The following is an 18,185-nucleotide window of genomic DNA, read 5'->3' as shown; positions in this document are numbered from 1 at the left end:
AGACAAATACACAGAAGCTATCTCACCTCCAAGTGGGTCTTTGGAGATGAGGGTGGTCACTGATCCCAGACAAGTCCCCAAATGAAAGACCCCCGGAGCGGGGAGACCCTCACTCAAGTCTCGGGATGATGTGACCCCCCCAAGAACTCACGTGAAACTGTCCTTGCTGTAATAAACATGAGGTTTATTGATAGGAACCAGTGCACTGGGGTCGAGACTCATATCCCACGCAGGGGCACAGGAGTTCGACCCCGAGAGGCTGGGAGAAAGGGTATTTAAAGGGAGAAAACACAACCCAAGGGGGCAGGGGTGGTGTCATTGGAAAATCACAAGAATACCAGTAAAAAATCACAAGGAGAAACTCCCTGTTTCTCAAGATTGTTCTCTAAGATTTTAATCTAACTTTATGGTCAGCTAGTACAGGTAGAGGGCAGGGTCTGGAATTTGAGGTACTTAGGGCTTCTTAGGGGTGAGATAGCATTTTTAAACTTCTGACTTTTGGCTGTATTTTTTTATTCTTTTAAAAGCATGGACAGAAGAGGGAAAGAGGGGGGTAAACTTCCCGAGGGGAATGGCAGAGCAGTGGAAAGTCCCTGAGGTCATCTGATGTCAGAGATGCAGGAAAAGGTTGGTTGGCTTCAAATCACTTCTGTGTTAAGCCCTACACACTTGCAGGCACACTTTTGTCCTGGCCTGCCTCAACACACCAAACCTTTCCTGATTTGCCTCTGTATGTACAAAGACACTCCCATTACATGGCTTCCCACTGCAGGGTTTCCCCATACCTAATATAACTGGAACACTATGTTAAGTCAGGCCAAAATGGGTGAGGCACGCAGATCCATCTTTCTTGGAGATATGCACTCTATGGAAGAGTCTCATTAAACGCTAATAACCCACGGCATATTCATGGTGCATAGTGAAGACTTTGTTTCCCAAAGTTGAGATAAGGAGAAGCTTGCATGATGGGTGGGGAAGCCATCCTATTTCTCTTTGTCACTCATGGTAGAAAGATGAGTAGAGCCAGTGGGTTTTAGCACTATAGCAGCTCTTAGGGAAGCTGCTTGGCCATCTGCTCTCAGAAGCGTTCGCTATTATCATGTATATGTATGTGAGATATTCAGACAGCTGTGCCATTTCCTCTGAATGTGGCCATTTCCTTCAGTTTGAAAAATTCCCTCTTGGATGGGTGGGGTGAGCAGAGGACAGCAGAAGGAAGATAAAAGTTCTCTTAAGGAGGTTCCAAGGTTCAAGAATGCCCTCATTAAGGTTGTATGACAGTGAGACAGTGTATGGCTAAGGGAGGGGACACTTAAGTGGTCCTGTCCTCAAGTTGCTCCATCAATACCACCTTATTGAGCGACCATGGGGCTTGAGTGGGCTTTTCAAGAGAGCAGCTGTCTGAGTCACTTATGTTCCTTGAAGTAACCCCACCAAGCCAGACTTGGTGGAATTATTTCTCCAATGTGTGACCTGTTTATATTTCTTATCAATTTGATACAAAACAGGGTCTTCTGTTACACTAACAGTAGGAGGGAGTAACTTCAATTACGAAGGCCTCTGCTATACTGGCCCACATGCAATTTCTTTTTTTTTTTTTTTTTCTTTTTCTTTTTTTTTTTTTCGGATCTGGGGACCAAACCCAGGGCCTTGTGCTTGCTAAGCAAGTGCTCTACCACTGAGCTAAATCCCCAACCCCGAAAACAGACTAATTGAAACAATGCTTTACTATGTCTCCTTTGAAAACTTGGCATCACCCATCTACCAGACTAGAAGCACATTATATTTGACGTCTGCCTAGTTAGACTTTCTGTTGCTGTGATAAAACACCATGAACAAAGCAGGTTGGAAATCATGTTTATTTGACTTTTACATTTACCTCACTATTCATCATTGAAGGAAGTCAGAAGAGGAACTCAAACAGGTCAAGAAGCTGGAGGAGGGAGCTGATGCAGGGGCCACAGAAGGGTGCTGCTTACTATTAGCTTGCTCCCCCTGACTTGTTCAGCCTGCTTCCTTATAAACAGAGGACCACCTACATAGGGGTTGTCTTATGCACAATGGGCCTAGCCTTCTCACATCAATGACTAATAAAATGCCCTAGAGGTTATGGAGGCATTTCTCAAGTAAGGCTCCTTCCTATCCAGTGACTCTACCTTGTATCAAATTAATATAAAATTATCTAGTACAACTCTCTTACTCCCATTCATTATTCAGTGTACAGCATGATTTCTTTATTTACTGTGTGAGATGAATACCTGGATCCGTTATTTGCTGCTACAAATATGGCTACAAAGATTATTCAAGTCACTGCCCTATTGTGGACTTCAGTGATGATATCACTGGGATTGAACTTTCTGGAATGCAGGATACATACTGATGTATGAGAGTACATCCTGTCTTAGCTGTATCACTCTCATGGGCCTCTATTACTCTACTTCCTGGCTTTCCCTAGAAAGATTAACTTCCTGACAGGAAATTGGTTTTTTTATGTGTATTTTTTCTAATTATTAACTGACTGTATAATCATTTTCTGATTTACAGGAATGCTTATTTATTTGTGTATGGTGTTCATGGTGAGGTCAGAGAACAACTTGCTAGAGTCAGTTTTCTTCTTTCACCATGGGAGTTCCAGACATAGAACTCAAGTTGTCAGGCATGGCAGCAAGCATCTTCGCCCACTGAGTTTTCTCTGAGGGCCCTGATTACAGAACAATTTAATCTCTCCTTCTTCGTTTCCTGCTTATTCCTGCTATTTTTCTTTCACTCTTGTAGTAATGTTCAATATGTGGATTGAGTAACTTCTACCCTACCCCACTAGTTGAAGCATTGCTTCTCCTAGTCATTGGTCATTACTTCATGATTCAAAACAATTACAAGTACTGGGACAACTGGATGTTCATAAATAAAGGAATCACATCAGGCTCCTACATCATACTTTATATGTAATTTAATTCAAATTGGGACAATGACCTAGATATATAAGCCACAATCCATGAAAGTCTTGGAGGAAAACATAGGAGCAGTTATTTCTGTACTTGACTTTAGTGGTGAGATTCTTAGCTGTGGCATGGATACCACATGATCAGAACAGTATTAAATAAGGAGAACGTCACTGAAAACAGCAATCTGTGTGCATCAAAGAACATTATCAAGAAAGCAAAGAGGCAATGTGTATAAAATGTCCCTAATAGGTAAATCTACATAGATAAAGAGAAGATTGGTGGTTAGACAACCAGAGGGAGGAAGAATGGAGAGTCACTGCGTAATGGTTACAGTGTGTTTGAAAGGGGATAAAGATAAGATCGTGGCCTGATTTTACCCATAAATTCTTGATTCTTTACACAAGAATAATGGTAAGAGGAACGAGCCACAATAGCAGATATTATCCAACCATTAATGAAACTTATGACCACTTCTTAAATTTTTATTTATTTTTTTAAAATTTACTTGTTTCTGCATAACTTTGAGTGATGTTACATGCTTATACAGGATGCTGGGGCCAGTAGTAGCCAAATAAAGGCATCAAGACATGGGTGGAAACTGGAATTTCCAGAGGTTGTAGGCAGCCATGTAGGTGGTGGGAAATGTCCCTGTGTCCTTTGCAAGATCAGCAACTTTTCCTAGTATCTGTCCTTCTCTCCAACATTCTTACACATTGAATTCAGTTCTACCAGGCTGTAAGTTATTGGCTATAAGTTATGAGTATCAGCGGCATAGCAAAGGCTATATGGCATCATTAGACATAACCTGCAAAAGGACACAAATGCATTCAGGACAGGGAGAGCTGAATGCAGGCATCATAAGATCAGGCTGACAGGAAGAAAGTATCCTCATCTTGGAACATGGTTTCCCCCTACTTGCCCATCCTGGCAGAGCTTTGGAGTGGTGGAGATACTGAAGAGAGAACTCTCCCCATGTAGTAAATGTGTCTTTATGGAGATGAGAACCTGCCACAGAACAGAATGCTGTTGGTTTTGTTGTGCTTGATGAAGAAAAGGAAGGGGTGGTCAGCACAGAATGTTGGGACAAAAGCAGCACAGCAGTATTCTATGACAGCGGAGGCTGCTGCAGCCGCCTCTGTGCCTTCCTCATTGACCTCCACTACACTCTTATGAACAATCTTGGACACACACAGGTTTCTCTCTGGAGACATTGCTGATAAGTCAGCCTTGGCCTCTTGGAAGACATCCACTATTCCCAAGCGCTGAAACACAGACTCCATGTCATAATCCTCTTGCAGTTTAAATTTTGGAAGGAAAACCTCAACATTAGTGTTCTTCATAAAGTCTGGGTTGGTCCAGGCTGTTAACTTCTCAAAAGTGAGATTGCTTTCCACCTGACAAAGAAGAATTCAAGAATTTCAGATTTACCATTGAAGTCTTCCTCGGAGCCCGAGAGCACTCCTATTCACAGTACCCTCTAACACTATTCAAGGCACACTGTTTATTCACATGAACAGGCAGTGTGACATCCCACTGTCCTGCTAACTTGTATGTGTCTTCCCTGATGGTCACGGCCAACAATCAGCCCAGGGATAGAAAGACCTGGCTGTCCTCTCTGAAATCACTTCTGAGACACCTTTTATGCTGGCGGGTGTCCATGTCCAAGTGATAATGGTTTAGGTTGTGTTTGCTTTGGTTTTCTTGTACTAGACTTTGTTTCAAAGATAGTGAATCACTGCTACTAAAATAAAAATAAAAGTTCCGAAAGAAATAACTCCTGTGAGCTACACCAGAAGGGAAGTCAATTCAGGGTGGAATTCTTGTGTTTTGTGAGCTCTTAGGGCTTGAATGTGAAATTTCACCCAAAGGCTCATAGCAGACCCTTGTTTTGAAGCTTGAGACAACATTTAGGGGGGCAGTGAAAATTTTAGACATGAGGAGGGTCTAGATGGATGACAGCCATATTTGCTGGAGGTGTTTCTTGGAAGCTCCTCTTTGATCCTATGTGTCCTTTCTCCTTTCTATGCTTCCTGTTCACTGAAAGATCTGTATTCCCTGCCACATGCAGCTGCCACCATACCATCCAGTGATGGAACAGGTAACTTGAAATGAATGCTCTGAAACTGTGAGCCTATATAAATCCTTCCTGCCCTGGGTTATTCCTGTCAGGCATTTTGTCAGTGATGAAAAACTAGTAATACTCTAGAGAACAATGCCACAATTCGAGAGCTAGATGCTTAGAACTGTGGAGCTGGTCTGCATACACAGACCCCTTAGGTCATGCATACTCTACTGCCCACCATTCAGTGGATGGCTCACATACTGTGGGAAATCCTGCTGCAAGGAAGACCAAGAACTGTTATAATGATCTGCCTGACTCTGCTCTACCCAGCTGCACCCCTCCTCTTCCTTTTAGTTAGGTCAAAGTGCAACAATTCTGCATATGTTCTCAGATAATGAATAAAATGCTGACAGACAACATGATGTGGATTCTACTTATGGAGGAGGAGGATTTTTTCCAAGCACTGGTGCTAAGTTTACCATATGAATCATCCTATCAGGTAGCCGGTGCCCATTCTGGTGATGAAATTATGTCATTGGTAAGGGCACAAAGCCTACAAAGGGAGTCTTGGACACAGCTTTGAGTCCAAAGTTCAGTGCCATCACACACAACTGGTATTAGCCAGGGTAAAATCATTTTACCTTGAACATTTAGTTCTGTTCTAATGACAAAGGACACCAGGGACACTGGGTTCTTCTCAAAGACATTTAGAGTAATGAATGCTATAGTCTCTTGTGGCTCACCTTGCTGAGGTCCCCGTCATTATCTGGTAGCAGGACCACGAAGCTCAGCTCCATTCCTTCATATGGCATCATGAGCACTTGCGCCTGCACCTCCTTCACATGGGCAAGGTTATATGTGTCCTCACAACACATCATCTGCACTAGTCGTTTCTCATCCTGAACAGAGAAATACATGACATAAAACATATTATGGAGAGCAGTAAAAGTTTCCAAGTGAGCTGCAGTTAATTTCAGGGCTTACAATGAAATTTTCAGCACTCACAATGTAAATAATATTCCTGTTTCAGTGAACTCTTAGACAATGTCTGCCCTCCTTTTTCTGATTTCACTAAAAAATACTGAATGTCAGCAGACATGGTACTGTTCGGCTGTATTCTATGTGACAAAGCACCATGCTAAAAAGCAACTTGGGGAATAAAGGATTTATTTCATATTACAACTCTCAGGCTACATCCATCGCTGGTTAAATTCAGAGCTGAAGCTAGGCTAAAGCAAGGAAGGTGAAGGAATCTTACTGGCATCTCCCGGATGTTTTCTCAGCGTGCTTTCTTATATAACTCAGGACTACCTGCCCAAGTTTGGCACCACCCACAGCATGCTGGGCCCTCCTCGAGCAACCATTAATTGAGAACATTAATTGAGAACAGATTTGCCTCTAGAAGAATCTTATGGAGTCAATTTCTTGATTTAGAGTCCTTCCTTTTTAAGTTTATGTCAAGTAAACACACACACACACACACACACACACACACACACACACACACACACACACACACACACACCACCACCACCACCACCACCACCACCACCACCACCACCACCACCACCACCACCACCAAGAACAAAAAAGAAATATAAAAAACAAAAATAATCAGGACAGGTGCTAACTGCAGAAAGTCAATTGTGCCATAGAAAAAGAAACCTAGCATTAACATATTAATATTCTAAAACCCTAGAGTTGGGTTTAAATATTCCACAAAGGCTCGTGTTTCAAAGCCTTTGTCCCCAGATAGCCACTACCAAGAGCTTGCCAAACTTTTAGGAGATAGTGATTAATGGAAGAAAGTTAAATGTTTGAAAGGAGTTCTCCTGAAAGGCACTCTAGGTCTTTCTTTTGCTTCCTGAGTATCATGAGGTGAACAAGCCTTCACCATGCATTTCCACCATGCTGTGCTGTACCACCACAACCTGGAATGACTGGACCAGTGGACTGCAAATGAAACCTCTAGAACCACATCCTGATAGCCCATCAAAGGGAAGTGAAATCCTAAGTTAAATTACTCCAAGATGGGAGCCACATGGACATGTTTCTATGTGATGCAGTAACAGTCTGTTAAGCCATCACAAGGCAGAAAATTATTGTCAATCCATTAAAAGTTATGGATAAACCTCATGTGTCCTTTTGTCCTTTATTCCAGCAGGTTCAGCTCTACTAGTCAATCAGTATTTTGCAAACTTTTAAAGTTTTCAATCATGTGTGAAAATTTTTAATTACAGTGGTATAATGAACATAAAACCTTGCTACCGACCATTCATAATCAAGATTAAATTCCCAAATAAAATTAAAAACTCATTCATTTACAAAAGTTTTCAGAGTACTATAAATAAAAAGAGAATGGAAACTAATATCCATGTGCTCCTAAATGCATTAAATTATATTTTATAGGTATTGAGTAAACTATTCTAATATCTACTTTAATTCAAGTTATATTCTAATTTGGACTGAGATCTGAAGCACTCTTTTCAATATTAGAAAGCTATAATTACTACTTAATAATGATAAACTGACCAGTAATTTAAAATGCTTACATTAATTAAATCATTATTTATTATGTAAATGTTTATACACTCCTTTCTACTCTGACTCATGCTCTATTTATGTTTTATGCTACCTTAGCAACTAAGGTTTTGATTCCTGGAACTCAAAGGAAAATGTAGTTTCTAGAATGAGATAGAAACAAAGGTTTTATGAGAAATGATCAAAATCGATGTGAGCCACCAACAGAATGCAAACTCGCACATGCAGCAAATATTCCTTATTCCCACCGTTTTTCTGTGGAGTTTATCCTTTCATTCAGAAACATAAATCTCAAAGGCCTTTTGTGTTTTCCTGTTTTCTTTCTTACTGGTTTGAGGGTCAAGGCCAGCACCCCACACAGGATATGCAGTCTACTGCTAAGCCATGAGCTACACGTTCACGATTAAAGCTTTCCATGCAATTTCCTCATCTCACTTATACGTACTTTTAGATGCTGTTCCTTATGTTATCTACTTTAAAAGATATTTCAACTGTGCATTCTTTGTGAAACTGTTTGAAATATAAGAAAATTGTCCTTTGAATTCTGGGTGCTCTTTCTTACCTTGTTTATTTTAAAGGGCATATCCACTGTGTATTCTTTGTTAAATGGTTGATGCCACCTTCCTTTGAAATATAAGGCATTGACGAGAACCAGCCTGGTCTCTGAATCAACTGAACCACCTGACAACAGCTCGGGAATTTTGCCTATTAGGAAAGCAGAGGCTTCATTCAGGTTACCTTTATATGTATTGTGAGACATAAACTGATAAGACATCTGGGCAGATCTAAGCATCATGTTTTCAGATTTGCTGACTTTGGATAAACATATTAAAAAAAAAAAAAAAACACTAATGCCCATGTTTGACTTGAGGCTTTGCACACTGGAGGAACATCATCAAGGTGAGGATGGTAAAAGATCTATTGGTCCCTCAAGGAAAGCAGGTTTAGGAAAATCAGAAAAAGAGATTTCCAGATGGAGAACAAAATGGGCAGGGAATGTGGGAGGGGTAGGAGCGAACCATGGTTACCCTCCTACTGTTGGTTACCATCATAATTGGTTCTGGAACCAAACAAAGGACATGCCTCTTTTCTGTGACATTTCCCAGAAAAAGTAAGTAATGAACAGAAGTTATCTAGGGTGGTCAACACAATTGTGTGTTACCAGACATAAAGGTCCGAGATAGAAGCAGCACTGTTCAAGCCATGTGACCTGTGATCACTGTAGAACACCCATGTCTCCTAATATAAACTGTTAGACTGGAAACCAGGCTCATGAATTCTCACCACATTTGCGTCAGCCCCTCCCCTGTCCTAGAGAAATACAGCAACAACTCTGTATTTCAAATCTAAGTGTCTGAGTAGAACCTCCATGAATCCATGGAACTCTACTTTATACCATGTGGCCTAGATAGTCTGAATGACTTTGACTCTGAAATAACTGTGAGATCTGTCTGTGGTGGGGAGAGACGGAATTAAGAGAAAGGATAGAGAAGGAAGAAAGAGGAGTGGATGGGAAGGACAAGAACAATGGGGTGTGGAATAACTTGAAATTCTGACCTTCAGTCTGTTTGGAGACCCACGTGTTTATGTGTTTCCTTGACTCCTCTGCAGCTTCGGCAAAGGAGAGCTGCTCCATCTCTGAATTATAGAATCGAAGACAGGACTCCTTATAGGTCTTTGGAGAGAAAATATTCAGCGAGATAATATTGCAAAATAACATTTCAGCAAAGGTTCCAACCTACTGAATACTACAGCATTAAAAAAAACAAAACAAACAAACAAAAAACCCAAAAAGCAAAAAGCAGGTTCTCCCTCCCTTTCTTGGACACTTCCTGGAATCTGGGACTTGCTGATGGATACGCCAGTTCCCTATCCCCATTGCTACACACCTGTTCAAATTCCTGACCCTCTGTATGTATCCCTGTCTCCTCCCATACGTGATTCTGCCCCTTTTTCCCCCTTCCTCCTCCTTTCTTTCCCCCAAGTCCCTCCCACCCTCTACCTGCTGTAAGTATTTTGTTCCCCCTTCTTAGAAGAACTGAAGTATCCACATTTTAGACTTCCTTCTTCTTGAGGTTCCTATGGTCTGTGAATTGAATCTTGGGTATTCCAAGCTTCTCAGTGAGTGCATACCATGTGTTGTTTTTGTTACTGGGTTACCTCCCTCACGATGATATTTTCTAGTTCCATCCATTTGCCTGTGAATTTCATAAAGCCATTGTTTTTAATAGCTGAGTAGTACTCCATTGTGTAAATGTACTACAATTTCTGTATCCATTCTTCTGTTGAGGGGCATCTGGCTATTATAAATAAGGCTGCTATGAATATAGTAGAGCATGTGTCCTTGTTATATGTTGGAGCATCTTTTAAGTATATGCCCAGGAGCGGGATAGCTGGATCCTCAGGTCCATTTTTCCAATTTTCTGAGGAACCTCCAGACTCATTTCTAGAGTGGTTGTAATCCCACCAACAATAGAGGAGTATTTTTAAAAGGGTTATTTGGTTCTTTGAAGTCTAACTTTTTGAGTTCTCATATATAAGATATTAGCCCTCTATCAGATGTAGGATTGGTAAAGATCTTTTCCCAGTCTGTTAGTTGCCATTTTGTCCTACTGATAGTGTCCTTTGCCTTACAGAAGCTTGGCAATTTTATGAGGTCCCATTTGCCAATTGTTGATCTTAGAGCATGAGACATTGGTGTTCTGTTCAGAAAAAATTTCCCCTGTTCCCTGTGTTCAAGGCTCTTCCCCACTTTCTCTTCTATCAGTTTCAGTGTATCTAGTTTTATGTGAAGGTCCTTGATCCACTTGGACTTGAGCTTTGTACAAGGAGATAAGAATGGATCGATTTGCATTCTTCCACATGCTGACCTCCAGTTGAACCAGCACAATTTGTTGAAAATGCTGTCTTTTTTTTCCACTGGATGGTTTTAGCTCCTTTGTTAAAGATCAAGTGACTATAGGTGTGTGGGTTCATTTCTGGGTCTTCAATTCTATTCCACTGATCTACTTGCCAGTCTCTGTACCAGTACCATACAGTTTTTATTGGGATTGCTCTGTAATACAGCTAGAGGTTAGGGATGGTGATTCCCCCAGAAGTTCTTTTATTGTTGAGAATAGTTTTGACTATCCTGAATTTTTGGTTATTCAGACCCTAATAGAGGAATTAGAGAAGGGACTGAAAGAGCTGAAGGGGTTTGCAACCCCATAGGAAAAACAATGACATTAACCAACCAGATCCCCCAGAGCTCCACCAACCAAAGAGTACACATGGAGGGACCCATGGCTCCAGCTGCATATATAGCAGAGGATAACATTGTCTGGTATCAATAGGAGAGGCCCTTGTTCCTGGGAAGGCTCAATTCCCCAGTAGAGGGGAATGCCAAGGCAGTGAGGTGGGAGTGAGTGGGAGGGGAAGTACCCTCATAGAAGCAGGGGGAGGGGAGGTGAGATGGGAGTTCCAGAGGGGAAACTTGGAAAGGGGATAACATTTGAAATGTAAATACATAAAATTTGAAAAAAATAAACTAAAGTGAGTGTAGATATCACTTTATATGACCAACATTTTTAAGTACTGGAACTTTGCTAGTGAGAATATCCAGACATGAGTAACTAAAAATTACAAGTAGTCAATTTTAAAGTATTTTAAGGTATCATTATTGAATTGTGAACTTTGGGGAGGTTATTTTGGTGAGTCTCATTATGTAGCATACGCTGGCCTAGAACATGTCACCCTCCTGTTTAGGCCATTTAAATTAAGGTATAGATTTGTACCCTCACACTGAGTAGAACTTGATCTGTAATTCTCCCTAACTCTCTAGGGTTCTTCTCTTAGGATCACAGCAACAACTCCCTTGCATGCAATTGCTATTATTCTACTGATACAACTTACTGGGAGGAGTTCACAAGTTTTGTCTGCAAAGAGCCTGTTGGCCACTCTAAGGGAGTACTTTCTCTCTGGCTTGTTCAGGTTACTGAGAAGCAACTGGAAGCCCTGATGGAGGTCTTTCTCTTTGTTCAAACCAAGTGCCTGGAAAGGAAAAGATGAAACATTATGAGTTCAGCGATGAAACATTTTGCTTTAGAAGGGATTTTCAAAGTCAAGAAATGAATCAAAAAGTAAAGGACATGAGGATCTGAATTGAAGTCTCACTAAACATAGAAGATGGGCCCACCATAGAAGTGGTGGATGGAGGTCATCTCAGCACTGGGAGGAACAGATGAGAGTAAGACACCCAGCACTGACTCCTACCCCCCACAAAAAAAGAGGTACACAAGGGCATGTATACACACACACGCTATACATATACATAAGCTCTGTATAAGTGTTTATTAATGAACCTAAACCTAGAAAAGACCATGAGGACTAACGAGGAAGAAGCCACTTCTCTATATTTGTCTTCATGTCCTCGTGGACTGTGTTTGGAAATGATGAGAATGAGCACTTACACCTGAAAGGACCTTCATGAGAAAGAAAGTCCTGGCAAACCACAGAGCAACAGTGATGACTTCCCACCACCAATGATCAGTTAGGACATGGAATAGCTCCACGCATTTGTCCCCTTCGATTATTTTAGCTGAAGCAAGGTATATTGGACAAAGTTAAGAAAAGGAATCATCCTTCCGTCTTCCTTGCCAACAAATAGTTACAAAACTTGTTACTCTAAAAATAAGATAGATCCCAGCAAACTCTCTTTCAAATAATTCAACAACTTTTTACTTTCTCCCATTGCAGTACTCGAGACTGTACCTAAGTTATAACCCTAAGACCCTCCCTCCAGCTTTGATTTTTTAAATCTTTGTTTGAAACTCATTTGCCCAGGCTAGTCTTGGACTTGGAATTATCCTATTTCAGTCTCTTAGTAGCTTTAATTGAAGGCCTGTGCTACCAGGTATAACATGAAATTATATAAATTACATAAATGAATTCTAGGCAAAGTACTGAAAGTTTCCCCCCAAATTATTACTCAGGAACTTTCATTGCCCTTAAAGAAGTCTTACGAGTAGACTCTCTTCCATTCTCTTTAACCCCTGTTCCATGAAACAGTGTGTGTATATTCCTACTGTCCCTCCTCAGCAGTTCTTATGCATATGACATGGTTGTGCTTATAACAGAGAACTTACCTGAGATATCTGGACTTTTGTCTGTCCCTTTGCCCCCAAGAGGACCATAGCTAGAGCAGAGGAGATGCTCACAGGAGAGTAACATACATTTTCTGAAGGGTTGCTTTGACATAGCATCTTCAAAAGATGGATGGCAAAGGTGCCATTTGCTTCAGATAGAGTATTCATGATGCAGAGTCTGGAGGGAAAAGAGATATGGAATGCAACACAGAGCTGAAGGTTCCTTGTTCTGAGGCAGGGAAATCTGGAACTCTTATTTCTGGTTGTCATTTCAAAGGTCATAGGTAGTTTAAATCAAATTTCAAAAAGTGCATTCTAGATCACAGTCCCTCCAATTTTAAGGCTATTAGCTATGTGTGGTCAAGGCAGCAGACCAAACTAGCCTATTTCTCATCTGCACAGGTAGAAGAAAAGATCACCAGGAACACAAACAGAAAACACAGCAGAGAGAGATGGTATCCAGTCCCCTTCCATACAGACCAACTCCTCTCTTCTGAAGAATGCAGAGTTGGGGATAAGAGAAAGAAGAGGAAGCAAGGAGCGAAACACCCAGGAGCCATCTGGGTCCTCTTGCCTGACTCAGCAACTCTGAATTCTGGACTCTGCCTGTAAAGAATCTTTCTGTGTTATCCAGGAGGAATTAGACAGTACCCTCCCCATTTGCAAGGTGTTACAGAAAAGACACTGAGGTGCTGGATGAGACCCAAAGACAAGCTGGCATTACTGTACCACTACTGTACAGCAGGATCAGTCCCAGGCAGTGAAGGCTCAGAGGACCTTGCAATACTCGCAGGCACCCTGGCTGCTTTTCTCCTGTGCATGCCTCACCTTCCAGGTGAAAGGGCAGCTTGACCCATACTAAGTGACGGCTCCTGACACCTTTAACCAGTTCTGAGCCACTGTGCATCCCACAGTTGTGCTCTCACGTCATTTGACATTTGAACCCAGGAAGTATGCTCCAGAGTGCTTCCTATTGTGCTAAAATGCAAATCAAAAGCCTCAGGGCCTCTGCACACTCCAACCCATGCTTCCTCCCACTCCTCAGACTGAGGGAAAGGATCCTGAGAATGTAATTAGATCCTCTGGCTCCTCCCCTTAAGTCTCTCAGGGCTCTGGAGGAAAGGTGGGATTGCTTTAGCTCAAAGACTCTCTCCGGTTGGTCCTCCCATCTGACCCAGCTGGTCCCGCCCCCTGCATTCCTGCCCATTCTTATGTCACTTTAAAGTTGCTTCTGAGTCCTTGAAGTACTCTTTATTCCACCTAGAGACTCACCTAACCCATCCCTGTCACTGAGTTCAAACTTCTTACCATTCCTGCCTTCATTGGAACAGAACAGCCTCAGGGCCTCTGCTGTCCTATCCTAGAGCAGCTGTCCCACCCCAGATCTTCTTATACTCCTAAATGGAATCTTTCTCTTACTGATTGCTGTCCACCATCCTTCAAATTCTGGAGCTCTGTGAAGGTAAGGGAGATGTCTGGCATCCTAACAGTAAGCCCCGAGAAGCATACTAAGATAAAGGAGGCTTACTGTCATCATGGGGTGAATTGTTTTATAAATGGGAATGAGCAAGCACTTCTCAAATTTAGACTAGAGCCCCAGATATTTAAAAGGCTCGGAAGTAAGAGAGCGATTACTTTGCAAGATCCACAGGGAGAAGGCAGGGGCCTTCAAATTGTCTAGGTGGTAGGGACTGAGAGGACACGTGATAAGAGGCCAGTAGAGAGGCTGCCTGTGGTCCCTAGGCCTGGCTGAGGAGGAACCAACACTGCTTAGAATACCAGCCTTTGGACGAGCCTCGAGCCTCGCTGTTATTGGCCAGCTGGAATGCCTAGAAGAGTCACCATTTAAAAAGCTCAACAGACACCACCTCCCAGCTGTCTCTTTCCCTAACTCTGCAGTCTTTGTTTTCCCTCCTGGACTCAGCTTATGCCTTGTAAACCTGACCTCTGTGGGTCCCACAGCACCAGCCCGAGCCAAGTACCTACACTTACCACAGCTGTGGTTTCTCAATCCAGCATTTGCAGCCTTGATGCTCCCAGTAGCCTAGCAGAGTTGCCTGCGAGGCTTTGCTGGCCCTATATTCATACAATACAGGGCGGGGACTTCTAGTGTAGCACCCTCGGTAAGGGCGGTAAGGGCGGGGAAACAAGCTGCCTCCGGCTCTAGCCACTACTGCAGAAAGAGGATGAGTGGGGGCTGGGGGAAAAACTGCGCTCTTAGAGAAAGTGAAACTAACAGGAGTTTTTGCTGTGCGCCAAGGGAGAATGTCTGTGGAATTTTAAAAGCACTCAGGAATTTCAGGAAGAGATAGTATGAAATGGAGTTAGATTTATTAAGAAGCAAACACAAATATACTTAAAGACAGTAATACATCAAGGAAGGAAAGTAGGGAAACAGAAGATGAGACACAACTACGCATGCAGAGCTGTGAGGGAGAGCATGGCTTCAGTGTCTCAGCAGTAGCTACATGTGTGACTTTAGTGGTTCTCAGATGTTGATCTTACAAAGATGCTGAGAAACCCTCATTCTCCTTTGTAGTTACTAGAAATGCAGTATTTATTTGTCTAGTTACTTAAGGACAAGCTTTTGAAACTACAAAGAATGAAACTATATGAGGCCAAGACACATAAGCAGAACTTCTCATAGAAGGAAGCCTTGGTGGGAAACAGGAACATTAGCAAGACTTCTCAGGCACAGGAAAGGCTCATCCTGTCTACAGGATCACACATCTAATTCTCTTTGACAATGTTCAGGTTTCATTTTGCTAAGCCTGAGAGTTCACTCGGTTTCAAACTCTGTGGCGTACTCAGTTTAGAAAGCTTTCTGCTCCACGTGCTCTCCTTGTGGCTTATGAATGAGCAGCCTTTCTCCAATCTCCTCCTCCCTGAAGCTTCCTGGGGTGCACTTTGGCTTCTCCAGAGTGTTCATCTTCTCTACTCAACTCCTTCTTTCCAAAAAAGGTTGCTTATACCACTTGTCCTCTAACCCCTAACCCAGCAGGGAGTGACATCAGCTGTAGGATGTTTAGCTCATGGCTTTCTTACTCATCTTGCTTGAGGAAATGAATGGCTTCCTTATGTGCAGCATTTCCTTCTCGGTCACCCTTGGTTCTCCAGCCTCCTGTCCCTTTAGGCTACTAGCATTTCCTGTCCTTTGACCAACAGCCAGTCTGACCATCTCTTGTCATAACTTTTGCTCTTGGGGTTACTTCCCCCTTAATCCCATCACTGAAGCAGCTGGCCCACTGATATCTTCCTCTTTGCCCTCGTATCTTCTGACAAAGTGTCTCTCCTTTCTGCTCTGCTTCTGCTTCCTCACCCCTGCTCTATCCAGAGTCTTCCCTGCCACCTTCCTCTTCCTCTTCTAACAATAAACCAAGTTATTTTTTTCTTCTTAGCTAGAATGTTCCAGCCTTCTTTCTACTCATCCACCCCCCGGTTTGGTTTTCTGGATGTAGTCTGATACAACATGGGCTTGCCCTTTAAAATAGCGCTCACTCTACAGAGCACAGATCCCATAGAAATTCTCTTCTCCTTGGACTTTGTCTCCCTTAAGTAAGTTATGATCGTTCATATTCGGTGTACTTCCTACTTGATGACATGGGCTCTTGTTCTTCTCACATCTGGAGAATTTTTTGGAGTCAGCATTTTCTATGTCTTTTCTACTCGGGGCTTCTATTCCAGAGTGCTATAGGTGCTGCTCCCTATGCCGAGCTCTCTTCCTTGTTTTTCCTAAATAAATGTGGCTTTAGGTGTACCTTGCGTAGGAATTATAATCAGGCATGATAAAGCATGGGTTAGAAAGCTGCCAAGACATTTCTTGGACTACAGATAGAGTTTCTCGTTAGGAAGCTGCATGTTTCCATCTGGAAAAGGAGAACGACCATGCCCCCTTGGGCTGTAAGCACGATTGTAGCTTTACAGTTCTTTGCAATACCCAAGCAGAGAATGAGTATTGCATGCACGTCAGCAACCTTCACAGAAACTGTTAACTGGGCTGGCAATCAGACCCAGGGGCGAAGGACTTCATTCCGTTCCTGAATCTCCATTACAATTTTGGTCTTTCTTTGCATTCTCAAGACAATATTCGTCAGACATTTGTTTCTTTGCCTGGTTAAATATATGAATAATAATATTATCTAAAATAAGATTTTATTCAATTGGTCAGCATTAGATTGTTTCCATCTTTTATGTAGTATTAATTTCACTATGAACACGTATGTATAAATTTGCATATAGACATTGTGCTTTCTTGGAGTTACCCAGGTACAGACCGAGGAATTTCTGGGTCATGTGACAGCTCTGCACTTCACAGTTTGAAGAAATACCTAGAGAGTTTGAAGGCTTCTGTGAAATTGTATATTCTCACCAGCAAGTTATGAGTTTCAGTTTCTTCCTGAGCATGGTTTTTCTTTTTTTATTTTAGCCAATGGGTGTGATGTGGCTACTCATTATGATTTTGAGTTTTTCCTGATGAGTAATAATGTCAATCATGTGCTCACTGGCCCTTTATAAATTTTTCTATAAGAGTGCCTACTCAAATTATTTCCTATTTTTATTTGAGGGATCATCACCATCATCATCATTATCACCACCACCACCATCATCATCATCACCACCACCACCACCACCACCACCACCATCATCATCATCATCATCATCATCATCATCATCATCTTGCCAAAGAAGTGCATAACACAGATTTCTTAACTGTGCTCTCAGGTTACCTTTTCATCTCTATGGTAAATTCTAAGACCTCCAAAGACATGTCAGGTAATTCTGTCATCTCTGTGAGACATGATTCGTGGAAAGTTCCTTCTAGCCCTGGTCTGCCTCTTCCTAGAACCTGCATTAAGAATACTTCCTTTCATGCCTCCATAGCTCACATTTAAGCCCCTCTAATGAGATGAAATCATCCGAGAGTTGATTGGTTTACTGTGTCTTGGACTTCACTGGGTTTAGGGACTAAAGATGCTCTCACCTTAGAGGTGAAATTTTTGGAATTCTTTTTTTTTTTTTTTAATTTTTGGAATTCTGTTCAGAAAATGGCATGTCCTAACCTACTTTTCTTTTTTCCTTCTAGGTGGGAGCCTGAGTCTTCCTTTCCCAGCCTGCCTATAGGTCTCTATCCGTACATTGCTGTGACTGTACACTGGAGTTTCTAGGCTCGTGTGTTCCTGTGTGTGGACTGTGTGCATCATCATGTGCCTGGGTCCCTGCTGTAGGCTGCCAGCCTGGTCTTCACCCACACTGAATAAATATGTTTTATTTGTCCATGGCTCCTTACATTTTTTCAACCCCCAGTCTCCTCTCACCCCCTCCTGTCCTGGAATCAGAATGTTGACTGCACAGTGGCAGGAAGGTAGCCTAGGCTGGAAAGTGTTCCTACTTTGGTGGCTAGAGAGAGAGTACCTGAAAAAAAAATGTTACGTGAGAAACAATACAAGAGAGTTTAATGAATTTCAAGTGAGGGATGAGGTATGAAGGCTTTGTTCATCAGTCTGTGAAGCATGG

General features: G+C 42.2%; 1 protein-coding gene and 1 long non-coding RNA gene across 2 annotated transcripts; one reads left to right on the top strand and one right to left on the bottom strand.

The window, feature by feature from the left end:
- Positions 1-2,935: 2,935 nt before the first annotated feature.
- Positions 2,936-14,840, bottom strand: Serpinb9 (serpin family B member 9). Its single transcript, XM_032884965.1, has 7 exons — positions 14,664-14,840; positions 12,672-12,849; positions 11,440-11,577; positions 9,106-9,223; positions 8,111-8,253; positions 5,751-5,906; positions 2,936-4,339 (listed from the first exon to the last, which is right to left on the bottom strand). Exons 2-7 carry the CDS (start codon positions 12,837-12,839, stop codon positions 3,935-3,937), a joined length of 1,128 nt encoding a protein of 375 aa, XP_032740856.1. The 5' UTR covers positions 12,840-12,849; positions 14,664-14,840; the 3' UTR covers positions 2,936-3,934.
- Positions 13,976-17,949, top strand: LOC116883734. Its single transcript, XR_004385779.1, has 2 exons — positions 13,976-14,133; positions 17,755-17,949. It is a non-coding gene; the product is annotated as an uncharacterized LOC116883734 (long non-coding RNA).
- Positions 17,950-18,185: the final 236 nt, after the last annotated feature.

Source organism: Rattus rattus, chromosome 14 (assembly GCF_011064425.1).
Source record: "Rattus rattus isolate New Zealand chromosome 14, Rrattus_CSIRO_v1, whole genome shotgun sequence".
In the NCBI taxonomy this organism is placed as follows: Eukaryota; Metazoa; Chordata; class Mammalia; order Rodentia; family Muridae; genus Rattus; species Rattus rattus.
Note: the sequence above shows the minus strand (reverse complement) of the source record. Positions and strands in the feature narration are given on the sequence as shown.

Coding starts and splice junctions, on each gene's coding strand:
- Serpinb9 (XM_032884965.1), bottom strand. CDS start 12,839: ATGAATACTCTATCTGAAGCAAATGGCACCTTTGCCATCCATCTTTTG. Junction 11,578..12,671: donor CAAAAGTCCAGATATCTCAG/GTAAGTTCTCTG, acceptor TTTCCTTTCCAG/GCACTTGGTTTGAACAAAGA. Junction 8,254..9,105: donor GGTCTCCAAACAGACTGAAG/GTCAGAATTTCA, acceptor CTTTCCTAATAG/GCAAAATTCCCGAGCTGTTG.